Source organism: Podarcis tiliguerta (assembly GCF_965153285.1).
Source record: "Podarcis tiliguerta genome assembly, chromosome: Z".
NCBI classification, from domain to species: Eukaryota; Metazoa; Chordata; class Lepidosauria; order Squamata; family Lacertidae; genus Podarcis; species Podarcis tiliguerta.
This window is the reverse complement of record NC_139553.1, coordinates 9915233-9935076: the sequence shown is the minus strand read 5'-3', so window position 1 is coordinate 9935076 and position 19844 is coordinate 9915233. Positions and strand designations below refer to the sequence as shown.

General features: G+C 45.0%; 1 protein-coding gene across 3 annotated transcripts in view; it reads left to right on the top strand.

The window, feature by feature from the left end:
* The first annotated feature begins 6353 nt into the window (after positions 1-6353).
* The window catches only part of PHF19 (PHD finger protein 19), a 38964-nt gene continuing 25473 nt past the window's right edge, over positions 6354-19844 (top strand). The window contains exons 1-4 of one of the 3 annotated variants that reach the window (XM_083423091.1): positions 6372-6632; positions 18201-18245; positions 18355-18549; positions 18943-19024. In XM_083423091.1, coding sequence (XP_083279217.1) covers positions 18370-18549; positions 18943-19024 — 262 coding nt within the window. In that variant the 5' untranslated portion in view covers positions 6372-6632; positions 18201-18245; positions 18355-18369. Of the gene's footprint in view, positions 6633-18200; positions 18246-18354; positions 18550-18942; positions 19025-19844 lie in introns of all 3 variants that reach the window. The other 2 variants (XM_083423092.1, XM_083423090.1) reach the window with 2 other exon arrangements.

The following is a 19844-nucleotide window of genomic DNA, read 5'->3' as shown; positions in this document are numbered from 1 at the left end:
CTTACAATAGTCCAACCTTGCCAGCAAAGGTCCATTTAGAGAAAGCTATGGTTTTCCCTGTAGTGATGTATAGAAGTGAGAGCTGGACCATAAAGAAGGCTGATCGCCGAAGAATGGATGCTTTTGAATTATGGTGCTGGAGGAGACTCTTGAGAGTCCCATGGACTGCAAGAAGATCAAACTTCTCCATTCTTAAGGAAATCAGCCCTGAGTGCTCACTGGAAGGACAGATCCTGAAGCTGAGGCTCCAATACTTTGGCCACCTCATGAGAAGAGAAGACTCCCTGGAAAAGACCCTGATGTTGGGAAAGATTGAGGGCACAAGGAGAAGGGGACGACAGAGGACGAGATGGCTGGACAGTGTTCTCGAAGTTACCAGCATGAGTTTGACCAATCTGCGGGAGGCAGTGGAAGACAGGAGAGCCTGGCGTGCTCTGGTCCATGGGGTCATGAAGAGTCGGACGCGACTAAACGACTAAACAACAACAATAGTCCAATCTGCAGGATGTAATAAATAAATAAACGTTTTGGGGCCCAGTTCAAAGTGCTGGTTTTGACCTATAAAGCCTTAAATGGCTTAGGACCACAATGCCTCAAGGACCTCCTGTCTCCATATGAATAGACCCAGACCCCGTGATCACCATCTGAGGCCCTGCTTCCTGTGCCTCCTCCATGAGAGGTCTGGAGGGTGGCAACATGAGAAGGGGCCTTTTCTGCAGTGGCTCCCTGTTTGTGGAATGCTCTCCCCAGGGAGGTTCGCCTGACGCCTTCATTATACATCTTTAGTTACCAGGTGAAAACCAGGCCTTTGGCTAATTAATATTCTGCAATATTATTGTTTTGTTGTTTTGTTTTAACTATTTACTAATGTTTTTACCTTGTATTTTATCCTGTGAACCACCCTGTAATCTTGTGATGAAAGGTGCTACAGTGGACTCTCAGGTTACCCTACCTTCGGGTAACGTAACTTTTGGGTTGCAGACTCGGCAAACGTGGAAGTGTATACTTCCAGGTTCTGCTGCTAGCGCATGCGCAGAAGCACTCTGAGCACTGTGCACATGCGCAGAAGCTCTATCGTGCTACGCCGTGCACAGAAGCAGTGCCTCTAGTTATGGATTTTTCTGGGTGTGCAAGGCACCCCAAAATGAATTAAATCCATAACCAGAGGTACCACTGTATGTAAATCATAAACTACCACCATCATCATAGCAATGAAATGGCAACTTTTTCTGCATGAGGTTGACCCAGACACCACAAAGAAGCATTAAAAAGAAGAGATGCACAGACAATTAGTTGCATGAGTTATTTATGGTGTCATGACTCACAGCCCTCTATCATGACTCATTGCAAATTTTAGACCTTTGAGTGCTTGTAAACTTCCTTAGAAAATACTTCTTGGGACCACAGAGCAGGAAGCATTCAATTCCCTGGGAAGGCTCTTAATGGTAACAAGGTTGTTGTGCATAGCTGTCAACTTTCAGATTTGAAAATAAGGGATCAGCAGCCTCGAAAATAAGGGATCCACAGCCTCACCTGTCCTGGGGACAGTCTACGGCATATCTAACAATCCGGAATAGCAGTGGGAAGCAGTGGGAAATGGCGCTGGAATAAGGGAATTTTCCACAAAAAACGGGAGGTTGACAGCTATGTTGTTGTGTGTCCTATTTTACTGACGACTGTCCTCTTTCGAAAGCATCCACTGTTACAGGGAGAGGCCTGAGATGAAATGGAAAGGTGCTGCACCACGTGTGCACTGTGTGCTATCTGTCACCCCCCCCCCCGGGACTCTGCCAGAGCTGCGCTTAACAGCATGGCACAGCTGTAGCATCTGAGATCCTGCATGATTGTGCAAAGACCTTGCGTGGCCTTCCTGAGACTACAGTAAGTGAGGTGCTCTGCCCTGCTTACCCAGAGTCTTGGATCTGCCATGTGAGGCCTCTGGAGTCCTTCATGAGATCTCATGGGGCTTTCACAAGATCTCCCAGAACCCAGCAGCTGCTACAGCTGCTTCACCAGCAGCTGCAAGGTGTGCCTGTGGAAGCTTCCCTTGGATTCTGCTGCTTGACGCAGGTGCCTCAGTCTGCCTCATGGATGGCCTGGCCCTGGGCGGTCCTGCTTTGCACCCTCCTTGAGTGCCTTTGGCCCAGCTGGGATTCTGATCATGACTCTTGCTCACCTGTATGAAGGATAGAGAGGGGTGTGCATAGAAACTGGCCTACATTGCTCCATTCACTTTTGCCTCTGGCCCCGCCTATCAATGTCATGCATGTTGCCTAGAAGTGAACTGGGCTGAAAATGCCTGTTCACCCCTTGTGAAGCATCTGAGAACCAAGTCTGATAAGGAACAATTGAAGGACCTGTGCGTGCTGAATCCAGAGCAAAGACTAAGGGTGGACATTATGGTGGCTCTCTTGAAAAGCTCTCATGTTGAAGAGGTAGCAGACTTATCCTCTGCTTCTCTGGAGGGCAGAATTAGGACCGTTTGGCTGGCAATTATAGGGAAGCAGGCTTCTGCTGGATATTAGAACAAAGATAACACTCAACTGCTTTGCTCTGCATCCTCCTTGGGTGGTTTTTGGCCTGACTGGAATGTGTCCTTGAGCTCTGATAATTTATCTATATATTTCCTGGGAACATCTGCGCCCCGCTGTTCAGCCAAAAAGCCTCCCACAGTGGCTTACGTAGTAGTACAATCAACAGAAGATGCTCCCTACCAGCAAGGTTGCAATTTGGGGGGGGGGTAGGGTGGGGGGAGAGATGTAAGGAAAAGGGGACAGGGGAGGAAGAAGAAAACAGGAACAAAAATCTAGGCACTAAACGGTTGTTCCCAGAATGACCAACTGGCACAGTTCAGGGGCAAGGGGTGCCCCGTGGAGCCTGGCCTCTGCAGAAGCTGAAGCCTTGTTTTGTCTGCTTTTTGCAGAGGAACACATCCACGAGGTCCTAGGCACCATCCTCTGATGGGAGACTCACTTATCTTGTTAATTGCACAGTGAAAGCCTTCTATGGATCACCCAGCCTCTGCTCGTGACTAGTTCCTGCTTGCTTGCATGCGTATGTAGTTACTTTTACATACAGAAGTGCATTGGCTGTCAAGGGAAAAAATATTGAAGCAATTCTTTGAGGCACATGATGAAGCACAACTTTTTCTGATGGATTCAAAATTTCCACGTGACCAGTTGAACAACTTTGTGTGGTTCATGTATGGCAGCCGACTTAGTAGGCATTTTCACATACTTGAGCATTCTCAACACAAGCTTCCAAGGTAGTAATGTTAAAAAAATATTTTTTTTACACTAAAGATAAGATTGAGGCAGTGATTTAAAAATTATGGTTATGGGCAGTGCTTTTTTTTTTCTTTAAAAAAATGTTTAGGGGTACTCTCATTTCCCTACACATGTAGAAATACTGCTGCTCAATGAGGCCAAACTTAGATTCACAAAATGTTTAGGGGTATGGGTACCCCTGCGTCCCCCCATAAAAAAGCACTGGCTATGGGCAAGCCGAGTAGAAACCTGCAGCCTCACTAACATCCCAACACTGGAGACATTTATGGAGGCCAACGATGAAGAATTGATACCAGAAATAAAACATTACATCACTGAGCACCTGTGTGATTTAACGACTAGCTTCAGAGATTTCTTCCCTGCAGCAAATCCTGAAAATTCATGGATAAGGAATCCTTTTAAATCTGGTGTTGTACAACTCACAACACTATCTGTGAACTTGTTGGTGTGACTTGTGATGGTTCATTGAAACCATTTTTCAAAGATTGTAGACCAGTGGCGTAATGAGCCCCTCTGGCACCTGGGGTGGCTGCGTGGGCACTGTGCCATGGTGGCGGGTAAAGTAGCTTTGGCACACTGTGAACTCAGCCCTGCGCTGTTTTTGTGAGTGGCGCGCAGCACTTTCAGGGGCACCTAGGCTTCTGTGCCACCTTGGGCTCCATCGTGCCGCCCTCAAAGGTAAGTTTAAGAAAAATTAAACTTGTCTGCCCCACTATCTAAACCTTTGCCATTTTTGTGTGGTAATATCATAAATTTTATGGTTTGTTTTTTTTAGTATATATAAAATCCTTTGCTTATTAGAGACTACCGCACATTTTCTTCAAAAAAATGCTTTGCACAGGTAAGACCATAGAGTTATCAACAATTTCAAAAGTATGGGGCCCATGGCTTGGCTTTCGAAAAAGGGGTCTTCAGCTAATTGGGAACCACTGCTCTATCAGTCTGGGAACCCGTTTATTTTATGTATTAGATATTTTATGCATTAGGCATTTCAACATTCTCTCTCTTTTAAAATTTTTATTTATGCTTTTCAGATTTATACATTTCACTAATTTTACAACCATTTTAACATTTCAAAACTTGACTTCTTTCCCCTCTTTCTGCAGTTCCTTAAATTTATTTTTAATATCTTCTGCATAGCCAAATTAACTTAATTTGCTCATTTATTCATCTCCTTCAAATATATACTCTTATAAAACTGCAGCTTATTAAAACAATCCTGCCAATGTTCTTATCTGTTTACAATTTATCTGTAAATATTCAATAAACCGTTTCCATTCTTTTATAAAAAGTTTGTTGTCTTGATTTCTTATTCTTCCAGGGAGTTTTGCCATTTCTGCATATTCCGCAAGTTTTTGTATCTTTTCTCCCTTTGCTGGGACTTCTTTCCATTTTGGGGCAAGTGAAATTCTTGCCGCTTTAGTAGCATAAATGAATAAGTTTCTATACAGTTTAGGTAGTTGTGTCCCTATAATTCCCAAAAGAAAAGCTTCTGATTTTTTTTTTTTACAAAAGTTATTTTAAACATCCTTTTCAATTCATTATATATAATATCTCAGTAAGCTTTAACTTTACTACACGACTACCACATAGGATAAAAAAGAACCTTCTTTCTCTTTACATTTCCAACACTTATTTGATTTAGATTTATACATTTTTGCCAACTTACTATGTTTTCATAGTTTTCTGTTAGAGCAAAACATGCTGTAAATTTTATATCCATATTCCACAATTGTTCCCATGCTTCCATGTCTATATTATGACCGATACCTATTGCCCAGTGTATCACTGAGGATTTTCCTTGCTTATCCTTTGTCTCCCATTCCAATAATATTTTATACATTTTAGACAACACTTTTACATTACATTCTAACATGTCTCTCTCCAGTTGTGATATTTGTTCCCCAAACCCTCGTATCCTATCTTTCTGGCATTTCAACATTCTCAAGGTGGGGTTACCTTAAAAAATAAAATAAAAGCTTGACAGTAAATTAAGGTAAATGAAATAAAGAAAAAGAAGGGAGAAAGGGACGGAAATATTTAAAAAGCAACAGAAAGCCGAGGAAAACGACAATAACAAAAGGATGATAAAATGGAATTGAGGTTAAAGTACAAATGTAGTATATATGTAAGGAGATGAGCTTCTTATTCCCCTCATTAGTTCATGAGTCACCATGGTTTCAGTAAATACACTCCAAATATCATTATATTTGTCCATACCAATCTTCGCCTGAGAGTGATCTGTTCATATGTTGCAAAGGTTGTCACATTGTCTATCCATTGATCAAAGGGGCCATATTTTAATGCCCCCCTTGGATCAATGAAACAATATCAATCTGTTTGCAGATGTAACGGCATGGAAAATCCATTTATGTTGACTCCTTGTCAAGCCCCTTATATTAGCTACAGACAACCACCAATTTGCACACATCCGAACTGACATGCGACTGCACGTGAGCATCGCCGCTACCTAGAAGTGGCCAGAAGGGGGCGGGGGCGTAATAGGGGGGAAGTGGGCTTGACACGTGAGTTCAGGAGTTCAGACAGGGCATGCTGAGGGCAGCGGCTAACTTCAGTTCATTATTGGCAGCGTGGAATTTGAAGGTACATCAGAGCACAGAGACTCATCACGCTTTTATTATCGCATTTCTACCCCACCTCTCCTTCAAAGAGTTGGTCTTCATGGTTCTACCCCCCCCCCCCAATATAATCCTCACAACAACCCTGTGAGGTAGGTTAAACTGACAGGCAAGTAAACAGCCCTGGCTGAGTATGGATCCCGAACATTGGTCCTAGTCCTCTATCGTGTTATGTATACAAAGACAAAACTTTCTCCAATCTTTGCGCAGTGATTTTCTTTTCTTTTCTTTTTGGAGGGGTGGGCAGTGCGGGGGGGGGGGGAGACAACGTATCCCCCCCCCCTTCGCTCAGTCGAAGCGAGGGCTCTGCTACCGGCGGGATGGAGCCCAGAGGAGGAGCCGGGGGCGGTCTGGTGGGCGGGGAATAGGGAAGCAGCCTGCGCTAATTGCATAAGCAAAACGTAAATAATTCGCGGGAAAAAGGAGAGAGGAAAAAAAAGAAGATGGCGCCTCACATCCTCAGCATCTTCAGTCTGCAACAGCTGCCTGAGGAGAGACAGACACCTTTCTGAACCTGGTGGGTGGTGCCACGGGGTGCAGCGGGGAGCCCGCTCTGTGAGCCCCGCTGCGGGACTCTCAGTGAGTTCGGGAGGCATTTTAGTGCTTTTCCTGCGCGCGCTGCGCCCCGTACTTTTGGCACTTTCTTCTTTCCAATGGAGCAGGAGTGGAACTGAAAAAAAGAAAACTTTCTTGATACAGAAAACCGGTAAGATTTTGTATTTGGCGGCGGCGCGAGGGGGGGCGGGGGCGCGTTGCAGAGAAGGGGGGTGTCCGGCAGGTCTCCAAGCGAGCGGGTTTGCAGAGAAACTTTGGCGGCGGCGTGCCTTAGGAGAAAGAGTTGCAGAGTTTTCTGTCTATTTATTTCTTAAACTTTTTGTGTGTGTGGGGAGGATTACAGGACTTTGCAAAACCTAAGGCACGCAGCTTGCACGTTCATTAAAAAAAAAAATAATAAAGATGAACCGGGACAAGATCGTTACGTTTGTGGATATTTAGGCTGTGGATCCTCGCTTGGGGAGCAAGTCACTTATTGAACTCGGCGAGAGATGCTTTGCTTCCGAGTAAAACGTGTATTCGGGGTCGCAACCACGTTGGGCTTGCAAGCCCACGCAGTGGCGTAGCGTGGGGGGTGCAGGGGGGCCCGGCCGCACCGGGCGCAACATCTGGGGGTTAGGGTTAGGGGGCGCAAATCCACGGGTTAGGGGGTGCAAATTACTTGCCTTGCCCCGGGTGCTGACAACCCACGCTACGCCACTGAGCCCACGCACTCCGTCCCTTGCAAAGCAAAGGTGTCCCTTTTGCTCGCTTAAGTTGAACGTGGTGCGGGCTACTGCCGAATTAAGGGGCAGAAGATCGAGCCGCCTGAGGGTGCCGGGTTGGTGGGGGCGGAGAGGAAGAAAGCTGCCTGTTTTGCTATCAAAAATGAAAGTGTAACCGCTTCTGTATTCCTTTGGGAACTAAAAGTCTCGTGTTGCGGGCTGTAACCGGCTGAATTCTACTCGAGAGCAGACCCACTAGAATGAATGGGCCGGTGTGAGTCAATGCCCACCAGTTTCAATGGGCCTACTCCGAGTAGGGCTGCAGCAAAAAACTGGGATTCCGCAAAGGGGGTTGTGCACGCGCCTGACTGTGCAGATACTTCATTGACAGTTGCTTGCAAACTTGGGTAAATATGATGAATAAGAAATAGGGACGCTTAGTTGCGGAGATACCCTGTGCGCGCGACGCTTTTTTTTATTAACCGCATCCTTTGACTTCTTTCGGTTTGAATAGACAGACGGTGTGTTGTTAACAGCCCCCCCCCTAAAATGTATTTTCTTTAAAAAAAAAAAATTTTTTTTACACGGGTCTTTTTTTTGAATCAGCCAATCAGAGCGCGGTGAGTAGCCGGCTCTTAGTCAACTACACGGGGGAGATTAACTCTCTCCCTTTGGTTACAGTGAGAGCCCCCCCCCCACCCCCCTAGATAGTGATGCCCCCTGGATTATTCTGAGCAGAGAGAGGACACAGTCTTGATAGTTCGTCGAAGAGGAGGGAGGAAGTCGGCATGGGGCTTGTGGAATAGGTTTGTCGAATAGTATTAGAGCTCAGTGGAACCTCCATCTTCAGGAACAGTCTACCAGGGACAGGGAATCTCTTTCACTCAAAGGCTGTACTGTATTTCCCCCATGGACAATCTTCTGGGGACTACATGCCTCTGGTGGGCAGGGCCAGAGCCAAAAGTGTATGGTGCTACAGGTGTGACTCTTACAATATATATATATATTGTTGACATGTGTCTGCTTTGGGAGACAGTGGTGGAATGCATCTTCAGGGGTGAAGGCAAACCTTTGGAGAGTTTGGTAGTGCCTGTGATTCCTCTCTCTGCATTCTTCCAAATGGTCAGTCTGTGCATTCCAGCCAGGGGTTTTCACCCACACGCAGAAGCCATCCAAGTGGCATTATCACTGATCAAGGGTACATTTCAGCCATGTAGAATTTTTCATGGAGACTGCAAACGAGGGACAGTGAGCAGGTGTAACCTGGGGAAAGGGGTGCATCATACTCAGGCTGCTCCAAGCACCTGATATCCTATGCACCTTCGTGGAGTTTAGGACTATCCTTGGCTTCTAGCCATGAAGGCTATGCTCTACCTGCAGGGCTGAAGGCAGCAATGCTACTGAATTCCAGTTACTGGGAAATGCAGGAGGGCAGAGCGTTCTTGTGCTCAAAACCTGCTCGCTGGTCTCCTGCAGGCATCTGGCTGGCCACTGTGAAAACGGGATGCTGAACTAGACTAGATTTGTCTGATCCAGCAGGGCTGCCCTTGCGTTATTATTATTATGCTCAGGTAAAGCATGTAGGCTAAAATGAAAATTCTACCTCTGATGTGTGTGAAATCCACCTGTATTGTATAAAAATTCTGACCACCATGCCAAATTTTTGCATTCGAATTGTGGCAACTAAATTAGAGATGGAAAAGAAAGAAAGGAAAGGAAATGGCTGGGTTGTTCTATCACGCCCCCCCACACCCTCACCTGCACCCTATTTGGCGGAACAGGTTGTTTTAGACTTGCTCTTCTTAGGACAGGGTTGTTGTGTTTTTTTTTTTAAAAAATATTGAACATTTCCCCCCCAACATAACATAAACCCCCCATACAGAAATACAATAAGCATAACGTACAACAATACAAACAACCAAATAAAAGACTTCCTTTATCCTGTATCTGGCCTCCTTATTTATTTCTTATAAGCTGTTTCCTTTATGAATAATTATTAAGATTTTTCTAATTATAACTTAAATATCCACGAAGTCTCCTGCAAATATTAATCGGAACAAGTCCAGGTATGTATTTTAGGGCACTGCTTTGTGAAGTGTTCTCTGCATTTCCCCCATGCTTTTTGAAACTCTTGTCTAGTGTGATTCTTAGGGCAGGGTTTGTGTGCCCCTTTAGGTGGTATTATGCGTTCCTTCACTCACCACAGTCCAGTGGCGGCACCTGGTGGGGCGGAAGGCAGAGAGACCAGTCATAGGTGGAGCCAGAGACAATGAGAGGCAGCGCCAACTAATTCTGGTCTAGTCCCCTGCCATTCTCTTCCCTGCTGACTTATACAAGGGCAACCCTGAGACCCTGAGGCAGAGAAGCTGGGGGTCTGGGCCACTACCGGAACTGGTTGCAAGTAAGAAGGCAGGCAGGTGGGGGCTTTCTGAGGTTGGTGGGGATGTGCCCTACTTGCCCTGATGGACTCACCTGCACTGCAGTCCAGACCTGATGGGTTTAGAGACCTTTGTGCTCCTTCTGCTAAGAAGGGCTCTGGACATCTGCCGCAAAGTCCTAGAAAGATGGAACCACAGATTGACACCCTGAAGTGCTGGGATATTTGACAGCCTTTCCAAGACACAGAAGGCTGTCTTGGATTTTGGTTCCTGCTGCTGCTGCTGGACATTGAGGCAAGTAGTAGCAGATTGCTGTGTTACAGGTGTGTGTGGTGTTTGTGTTTTGTAACTTCCTTTGGGTGTTTATTTATTCATTTATTCCTGTGTGGCATTTCTACCTCATCCTGTAGACAAAAAAAGGACCTTTTTTCAGAGGAAAGGTGGCGTTATTGTTGGCATCTGTCTGTCTCAAGAGACAAAGCATACATTAGCAGCCTGGAAGTGACCTCGGAGTGGAAGCCTAGGCAGTGTGGATGGAGGTCCTGGGCTGCCCAAGTGACAAGACCTCCCTCTCGGCTTCACTGATGTGGTCCAAATTAAACAATGTTCCCAAAAAAATTGTTAACAATTTTTAAATGGCAAGAAAAAACACCAAGGACTAAGTATAAAATACTAAGAGATGAGAGGAATAGAGGGGGTTTCTCATTTGCTGATTTGAGGCTGTACTTTGAGGCTGTATGCTTAGTGTGCGTGAAGGAGTGGGTGGAATTAAAGGACGCAGGAACTTTTGACTTGGATTTGACCTACGGTTTGGGTGGCATAGCTATTTGTATTATAATAAGGCCAAAGTGCACAAGAGTTTTTTAAATTATGTGATCAGGAGGAGTGTGTACAATGTCTGGGCAAAATATAGAGAAATGTTAAGAAAGGAAGACCCCGTGTTGGATTTCTCCAACGGAGGCGGTTGTGGTAAAAAAAAAATGAACATGGAAGAAAACCGGGGAACGTATAAAGACCTTCTTGAATTTAAAGATAACTCTGTAAGACTTTTAAAAAAGGAGAGAGAGAAGAAGAAGTGCTTAGATAGTCACAGATTGATTCCAGTATTTCCAAATAAATAAGATATTTAGAAGAGGCAAAGAAAAAGGATTTGTAGAAGGTGGGTTGGAATTTGAGAAAATAATATTGGGAAATAACAAAAAATTAAAGTATGCAGAACTCTACTTGAATGGGAACCTAAAGATGAATAAGTGAAAGAGGCGATGATACACTGGGCATCAGTTATTGGATATAACATTGAACTTTTGGCATGGGAAAAATTATGGAATGGGCCAGTAAAATATTCAGTCTGCTATGCAATTCAAGAGAACATCTTCAAAATGGTATATAGATGGTATCTGATGCCAAGTAAACGTGCCAGAATGCACAAGAGAGGATCTAATGCATATTGGAAATGTTTAGAAAAAGGAGGCTCTCTATATCATATGTGGTGGCAATGTAAGTTTGGGGGTTGGGAAATGATATATGAGGAACTCACCTTAAATTCACCTTCCCAAAAAGACCAGAAGCCTTATTGCTGGCAGTAATGGGGGAAGATATACCTAAGAAAACAAGGAACCTATTTTTATATGCAACTGTGGCTGCAAGGAAAACTTATGCAAAAAAATTTTGGAAAGAAATTATTGTTCCAACAAAGGATCAATGGTTGCAGAAGTTAATAGATTTTGTTTAGTTAGCAAGTTCGACAACCAAAATAAGAAATTGTGATGAAAAGAAAATGAGGCAAGTGGGAGCTTTTCGAAGAATACTTTAGAGTGGTATCAAGGTTAACTTGCAAGTAGGATAAGCCTATGAGCAGCAGTAGACAAGACATAGAAAAGAAAAGAGAAATAATAAGGGGGGAGGGGAGAGAGAAAATGTAAAGAGTTGTAGCAAACTAAAAATTTGAAATAGAGTGTCGATGGAAGTTAAGTTGGGAAGTCTATATAAGACTAAGGCAAAGCTTGTATGGATGTAATGTGTCAAATGGGAAATGAATAAATAATAATAATAATAATAATAATGACGATGATAATAATAATAATAATATAAAAAAAAACTGATGTGGGCCAAAGCAGAACAAGATGTTTGGCACCAGTTTGGCTGCAGGAGTTGCAGGAAGGAGGAATACAAGACGCCATCTGACTGCCTTGGGGACTCGACTCCAGATTTGTATATGGTTTACTCCTTAGCCTTTTTGTAGAATAAGAAGTTCTAGTAGCAGAAGGCATAGTGGGGAACACCTGCCCCTCACCTGACTTTGGGAACCTGCTTCTCTCTTTTTTCCTTTTTCTTTTTCAAATAATTTTTATCGAATGATTTTATGGTACAAAAAACAATACAGCCATACTACCACTAAATATAATTAAGAAATAAGAATTACATACACCAATATTTAGTTTGTTATTTACTGTCTTATTTCCTGCCAAACATTGCATACAAAAATACACATATGTGCGGACACCCACACCTGCACACAAAATGATAATAATGATAATCTTTGGGAACCTGCCCCTCACCTGCCCCTCTGGTCAGTTGCGTTGCTGCTGCTTACTGGGAGAGGGAGGGGCAGTGAGGTCAGAGTGGTGCAAATGCATTGGCTGGAGTACCCGATTGGCTCTTCCGGTGCATTTGCACTGTGCCAATCTCACCACTTCCTCCCTGCTTCCTCCTGGTAGGCAGCATCAAAGCGACTGCTTGGAGGTCAGGTGAGCAGTGGTGCCCCTCTGTGTCATGGGCTACTGATTATTATTATTATTGCTCTCAAGAACCATTATTTATTTATCTAGTGTCGTCAATGTGCAGAGCCCTTTGGCAAAAGCTCTGGTTGACAGGTCCCTGTCCTGAGGAGCTTGCAGTGTAAAATGTGACCAAGGGTGTGTGGGGGAGATGACAGAGAGAGAAGAGGGAAATGGAAGCAGCATAAACTATGTAGAGGAGCAAGCATCTCTTCTAGTTATGATGGGTTGCAGCCAACTAAGTTTTACCCAGAGTAAACCCAAATAACTTAATGAACTTAAGTAATATCATACATTTCTTAGAATCATAGAATTGCAGAGTTAGAAAGGGACCGTGAGGGCCATCTAGTCCAACCCCGTGAAGGCAGGAATCTCAGATAAAACATCCATGACAGGTGGCCATCCAACCTCTGCTTAGAAACATCTGGGAGAAGAAAGGGAAGCTCCCAGGTGAGAGGCTGGCAGTCCATCCCTTTCTTTGTGAGAAAAGGGTTAAGAACTACCCTTGAGAGTTTTCTTTTTCTTCCTCTGTTTTTGTTCATTAGATTAGTTTATTGTATTGTATTATGAAAAATCTTTAATAAAATATTATGAGGGGAAAGAAAAGAAAGTTCTTCCTGATGTTTAGTTGGACTCCCCTGTCTTATAATTTGAATCCATTGGTACTGGTCCTACCGTATTTTTCGCTCAATAACACACACCCGACCATAACACGCACATAGTTTTTAGAGCAGGAAAACAAGAAAAAAAATTCTAAACAGTGGATGTATGATTTTTGTGGTTCATGCTGTGGCCACAGACATGTGATCTGACGGTGAGTTTGGGGTAGCCCAATGCAAAAATCCTGAGGATCCATGTGGATCCATGCTTTGTAACTACGTTTTTGCACCACTGCGGCCCCAGGCAACAGTGGGTGCGTGATTTTTTTGGTGCAAGCTGTAGCCATGGACATGCTTTGTGATCTGATGGTGAATTTGGGGTGACCCAGTGCAAAAATCCTGAGGATCCATGTGGATCCGTGCTTTGTAACCAGGCTCTCTGTCCCTCTCTTCTCCCCACTCAGCGGCTCTTCTCCTGCTTTGCTGTTTCAAAGCGAGCAAAGCGAGCCACGGAGGAGGGAAGGAAGGGGAACCATGGATCCTCTGCTCACGACTGCAGCAGATCCCCCCGTCATCCGTAGGCATTCGCTCCATAACATGTGTGTGTTATGGAGCAAAAAATACGGTACCTTCCAGAGCAGGAGAAAAAAAGCTTTCTCAATCTTCCATGAGAGATTTGAATGTGGCTGTCATATATCATTTCCTACTTAAAGTGCTGTGATACCACTGCAAAACAGCATAGCTTCCCCATAAGAATTCTGAGGGCTGTAGTTTGTTAAGGGCGCTGGGAGCTGGAAACAGGACCCCCCCCCATTCCCCCCATAGAGACACAATTCTCAGGGGGCTTTAACAATCAGTTCCTATTCTGTACAGGGAAATATATGAAGCAGGGGTCTGATAGCAGCTTTAAGCACCCTTAACGAACTATAGGACCCAGAATTATTTGTGGGGGTGGGAGCCATGACTGTTTAAAGTGGTAGCGTATCATTTTAAATGTATGGTGTGAATGTGGCCATAATCTTGGCAATTAATTTCAGTGGTTCTACTCTGAGTAGGCCTAGCATTGGCTACATCCCAGTGCGCTATGGCTTTATTTATATATTTCATAGATTTACACATCACCTTTTAAGATAAGCACCCCTTGTGGGGCTCAAGCTGACAATAGGATCAATAATGAAATCAAGAGCTGTTAAGACATGTGGCAATATTGTGCCAAAGGCTTCCTGGTAAGGATGGGTGGTGATTATGTGTTTGTTTAAGGAGATTTGGAGTCCCTTCGGGTTTGTGCGTTGTGTAATTGTGAGGCTGGAGAAGCAAATCCAATGAACTCCAGACCTTTTTCTTGGAAAACCAGAGGCGGTTTCTCATAGTTTGGAACTGAACGCAGAATGAGCTTCCTTGGAACCTGACCTGCCTCAATCTCCAGCACTGATTTAACAAGCAACAGACTGCGCCTGCTGTATCCTGCTGCTAATTGGCGCTGGCTTCCTCAGCTGGCAAAATAAAGTTAAGGAACAGCTGTCCAAAGAAACTACCTTAAGAAGTAGCCTTACACCCAATCAGACAATTAGTTCCTGAAACAATCATATGTTCTCCTGTTATCTTGCTCCCCCTTCCCCGCCTTCCTCTGATGTCTTCCTTAACTGTAAGCTCCCCAGGGGCAGAAACCAGTGTTAGAAATTGGGATAGGAAAGAAAACAAGGAGCCATGTGGATCCTGGGACCTACCATATTTTTCGCCCCATAAGACGCACCTGACCATAAGACACACCTAGTTTTTAGAGGGGGAATGCAAGGAAAAAATATTCTTTAAAGGGAGCGCTGAGCAGAGACTGTATGCATCCCAGGCTCTGCTCAGTGTTCCCTTTCACGAGCTGCGTGGAGCGTGTGTGCAGCGCCTGCAGGCTTTTCCCTGAGGAGGGAGAAGGGCAGCCCGTCACACGCTCTGCACGGCTCTTTAAAGGGAACGCGGCTCTTGCGGGCTTTTCCGGGAGGTGGGGAAAGGGACAGAGCTGCGCGCTGCAAAGTCTCTTCAGGGCAGTGGGATGAAGGCTTCCCGCTGCCCTGAAGAGGTTGCACCCGGCTAAGCCAGAAGCTAGAACAGCGAGAGGGAGCGCTGCACAGTGATCCCTCTCACTGTTCTGGCTTCTGGGATAGCTGCGCAGCCTGCATTCGCTCCATAAGATGCACACACATTTGCCCTTACTTTTTAGGAGGGGGAAAAGTGCGTTTTAGGAGAGCGAAAAATACGGTAGTTTGTGGGTGCAAAAACAAAATGTCTAGGCAACTTTTTTTTGCTGCTGCGCTACCATACCAGGTAATTTGCCTGGCAGCACGGCAGCAAAAAAAAACAAATATTTTTTTCTTTGCTGTCAGGTGAATCAGTTGGTCTGCAGAGTAGCGTGGCAGCAAACGGCACCCATTTTTTGCTGCTGTGGTGCCCAGCAGACCAGCTGACTGCAGCCAGGCAGGGGGAGATGCTAGGCACCAAGGGTGGCCCCCAGACATTTCCATCCAGCTGCAAAATGCCGGTTGCCAGTTGCAAAATTGACTGGTGCCCGGCTAATTTTGGAACGCTGGCAGAAACCTCTTCAACCTGTTCTTTGTAAAGCACAATGTACATAGATGGTGCTATAACTTATGTCGGTTATATTCCAGTTTAGACTATGAGTAGTAGAGCAATTAAAAATACACATGAGAAATTTAGGTCCACTAATTTCAGTGGGTCTAATCTGAGCAGGATTTAGTTTGATAAATATTAAATATATTTAATATTTAATATTAATAATTTAGTATATAAATTAATAAGAATAAGTTCATTTAATTTTTTTGAAACCAGTTTATGTCCTGCCTTTCCAAACAAAGATTCTTTCAAGACAGTAATGTATTGTAATCCGTTGTATCCAGTGTTAGTCCTACTCACATTGAAATGAAATGAAGGACATGACTCATTTAGGTCCATTAATTTTGCTAAGTCTACTCTGAGAAGAATTTAATTGGATACAACCCATTTTTTTTATTTTTTTTTTGTCTCTGAGAAACCCGCCCAAGGTGGCTAAATAAATCTATGCAACAAAGCAGAATAGAATACAATGTTGTGAGCATCCATCTGTCTCAAGAGACAATGGAGTGCTAAGTCAAACTACTGCATTAGTGACCTCCCTGGGGCACAGGTCTGGGCAGTGTGTATTGAGGTCCTGGGCTCCCCAGATGGGAAGACCCCTCTCTCAGCCTCCCTGATGTGGCCCAAAGGAAAGCAGAACAATACATTTGGCATCAGCTTGGCTGCAGGAGTTGTGGAAGGAGGCATACAAGGTGCCGTCCAACCATCTTAGAGACTCCACTCCAGATCTGTGTAGGGTTTACCACTTAGCCTTGTCTTCTCCCAAAGATATTCCACAAGGCATATCTTAGGATAAGAGTTTTCCTTCTTCTAGATGGGCTAACCTCCAGGTTGATGAGCCACATTGGCCCCTCACTTCCCTCTACAGCACATGCAGAAACTGCTTTCTTGACCATTGGACCCACTCTTGGTCTTGTCCGTTCAATCCACCAGAGCCCATCATCGCATGCAAGGGAAGTCCCTAACTCACTGACGGTTTGAGACCCCTCGGCTACCCTGGTTTAACTGGCCATTCGAAGCTGTTCCCTGGGGTGTGGTGCTATCGCACACTGGGCCTGTTGGCAGAACTGGTCACTCCCAAAGTCATGAGCAGTTTTCTGGTTTTGTGGAGGGATGGGTGAATTGTGCTTCCTCACCAGATTTTACTCTGGGTCTTTTGTTGATGCTCATTGTATTGTAGAGGGAAGGGTTAGTGGAGGAGTAATACCTCTTGGTGGAGAACATGTCATGCCCCTACTGGTATTTTGTCCACCTTTGGTCCCCACCCTGCACTCAGCTCTCACCTGTAGCTCCTAGAAGTTGCCTGCATGCAATAAAAATTGTGGGCAGCCTCACACAGAGTGCATTGCAGTAATCATTTTGTTTTGGTGGTCAGGCTACATGATGCCTCCTATCCCAGGTTCCCTTTATAAACATGCAATTCCAAGACGATCCCACTCACCTGTATTTGATCGCCTTCTAATACCGAAGTCCCAGCTTGAGGCAAAATCGACCGACTGGGAGTATACGTAACCCTGAGACTCGCCATTGCTGCCCTGCATTTCTGAGCTGCTGTCCAGTGTGAACTCAGTGAGGCAGATACTGACACCCAGGCCTTGTTGCAGAGTGTTCTGCACACAACCCTTGGATCGTGATCAGCCGGCAGCGACACATGACCAGAGGGTCATGCTCCAAAAGATTGTGCAAGGCATCTGCTTGCCAGACATTGGAAGAGTGACCTGTTAGATGTTGTTGGCTCAGCTGATCTTGTAGGCTTTCCAATTCCATAGTCTCTGCTGAGCAAAGGCATCCGCCGCCAACAAAGAGATAAAAATAGATCATGGTCCGGGCGGTCCATGCTACTGGCTTGTTGGCTGGGCCTCCTGTTTTTTGAACCAAAAGAGTTCCTCGAGGGGGTTGTGGTTTTGTGATGTAATCAGGGCAAACACCACCCTCAGTAAATGGTGGCTTCCACAGCCCGTTGGCCTCCACATGGACCCCATCTGCACTATACATGTAAAACAGTGCCATGCTGCTTTAAGCTGTTGTGTCTTCCCCCAAAGAATCCTGGGAGTTGTAGTCTGTTCAGGGTGCTGAGAGTTGTTAAAAGGTAAAGGGACCCCGGACCATTAGGTCCAGTCGTGACCGAATCTGGGGTTGCGGTGCTCATCTCGCTCTATAGGCCAAGGGAGCCAATGTTTGACCACAGACAGCTTCCGGATCATGTGGCCAGCGTGACTAAGCCGCTTCTGGCGAACCAGAGCAGCGCACAGAAACACCATTTACCTTCCCACCGGAGCGGTACCTATTCATCTACTTGCACTTTGACGTGCTTTGAAACTGCTAAGTTGGCAGGAGCAGGGACCGAGCAACGGGAGCTCACCCCGTCGAGGGGATTCGAACCGCCGACCTTCTGATTGGCTAGTCCTAGGCTCTGTGGTTTAACCCACAGCACCACCCATGTCCCAGCCCGCTGAGAGTTGTTAGGAGACCCCTATTCCCTACACAGGTATACAATTCCCAGAGTGGTTTAAGAAGCAATCCCTTTCCTCATGGAACTCTAGGAATGGCCGTTTTGTGTTATGTTATTTTGTGTTATGTTGGAAGCCGCCCAGATATTATTATTATTATTTTATTTATTTATTTCATATCACATGCAGCTACCATTTTGTGCTTCGTGCATTGGCACTTTCTTCGAGTTCCAGGTGGGCCTGCCAGCTGGAAAATTTTGGTATCCCCCTACCTTCATTAACGAAGCTGAATTTTAAAATGTAAAAAATATTTAAAAAAAAAAATTTCATGTTTTACCACCAGTGTCCACTCAGGGTCATGGAGAGTGCCAATGTTGAGCCTGTGCTTGCGGGCAGCAGACCTGTTGACCAATCCATGGCGGATACAGCCGCCAAGAACCGTAAAAGCCGTCAAGAACTGATGCTCAAGCTAACGGAAGGACAGAACGTCTTGTGCTGCTGGACTGATGGCCTCTATTACCTCGGGAAGATCAATAGGGTAAAGAAAGTGGTTTTTTTATTTATTAAAAAAAGCTTCTTTATTGGAAAAAAATAAATCATTTTCCTTAGACAAAGAATGCTGGGTCTTATTCTCATGGAGGGTAACAAAACATCATTTATGCTCTTGGGAACATTAGGAAGATATTCACTCTTTATTCATATTCTGCACAGAGTATGTGCAAATGAAATCAAATGTAAGCACCTTATATCGCTGTTGATTTCAATGAGAGGTTGAGAACACATCAATTTTCTGCCCTTCATGCCCACCAGCTGAAGTAATGGTTTCACTCCACCTCATTATTGTACCAGTCTTGCTTGTGTTAATATCTTGTGTGAACCATTGGTTCCTAACATCTTTTCTCTCTCTGCCCCCTGGTTTCCATATTTGCAGGTGAGTGGTTCCAAACAAAGTTGCCTGATGACCTTTGAAGACAACTCGAAATACTGGGTGCTTTGGAAAGACATCCAGCACGGTGAGCGAGTCTGCAGTCTTCTCTGGGACTTCTGCATGGGCCCAGCCTACATGCTGGTGGTAGTGGAACAATGGAGGGGGATCCTGAAGTGTGGCAGCAGAATGTACCATGTTAAATTTCAGGGGTTGGTGGGCGCCATTTTGAAACACACAACGAGACTTCCTGAAACAAATGGCTCTGCTGTAGAGCTTCTCCCTAATGTGTTAGGTTTGAAGGATCATAGTGTTTGAGAGATACAGGGGTTCAAGCCCAATGCCCTGGGATGCCTGGAATGGCCAAGAGAATCCAGACACCCACCCACCCCTCATTGTCAGCAAAACAGGATGTTTATTTAGGTGTTCCAAGGCTGGTGCGACACAACTGACGCAATCAGAAAGTAGGGAGAGAGTGGGTGGCACACCAAATATGAAAACACCACTTACAAGCAACCGGGCAGTAATGTCCATCTATAGCATTACTTTCACCTTCAGCAAAAATCTAATAGTTTTTCTGTGAGTCATAACACTAAGCTTCTAGCTTCCTTATCTCTTGCCCAACCACAGCTTCTAATAACAATCCTTTACTTACGTCCTGTTCTGTCTTTCTCCCATGGCTCTCCTGTAAACAGAACCTTCACATACCAACCTTGACTTGCTCAGCTCATTGTGGACGATAATGAGCGGGAACGGTCAGATTGATTATAAGGCAATTTCCTGTGCTCCCAGCTTACAGGAGTTTTTGATGCTAGAACATAGGAAGCTGCCTTATACCAAAGTCAGGCTATTGGTCTGCCTAGCTCAATATTGTCCACACTGAATGGCAGCTGCTCTCCAGGGTTCCA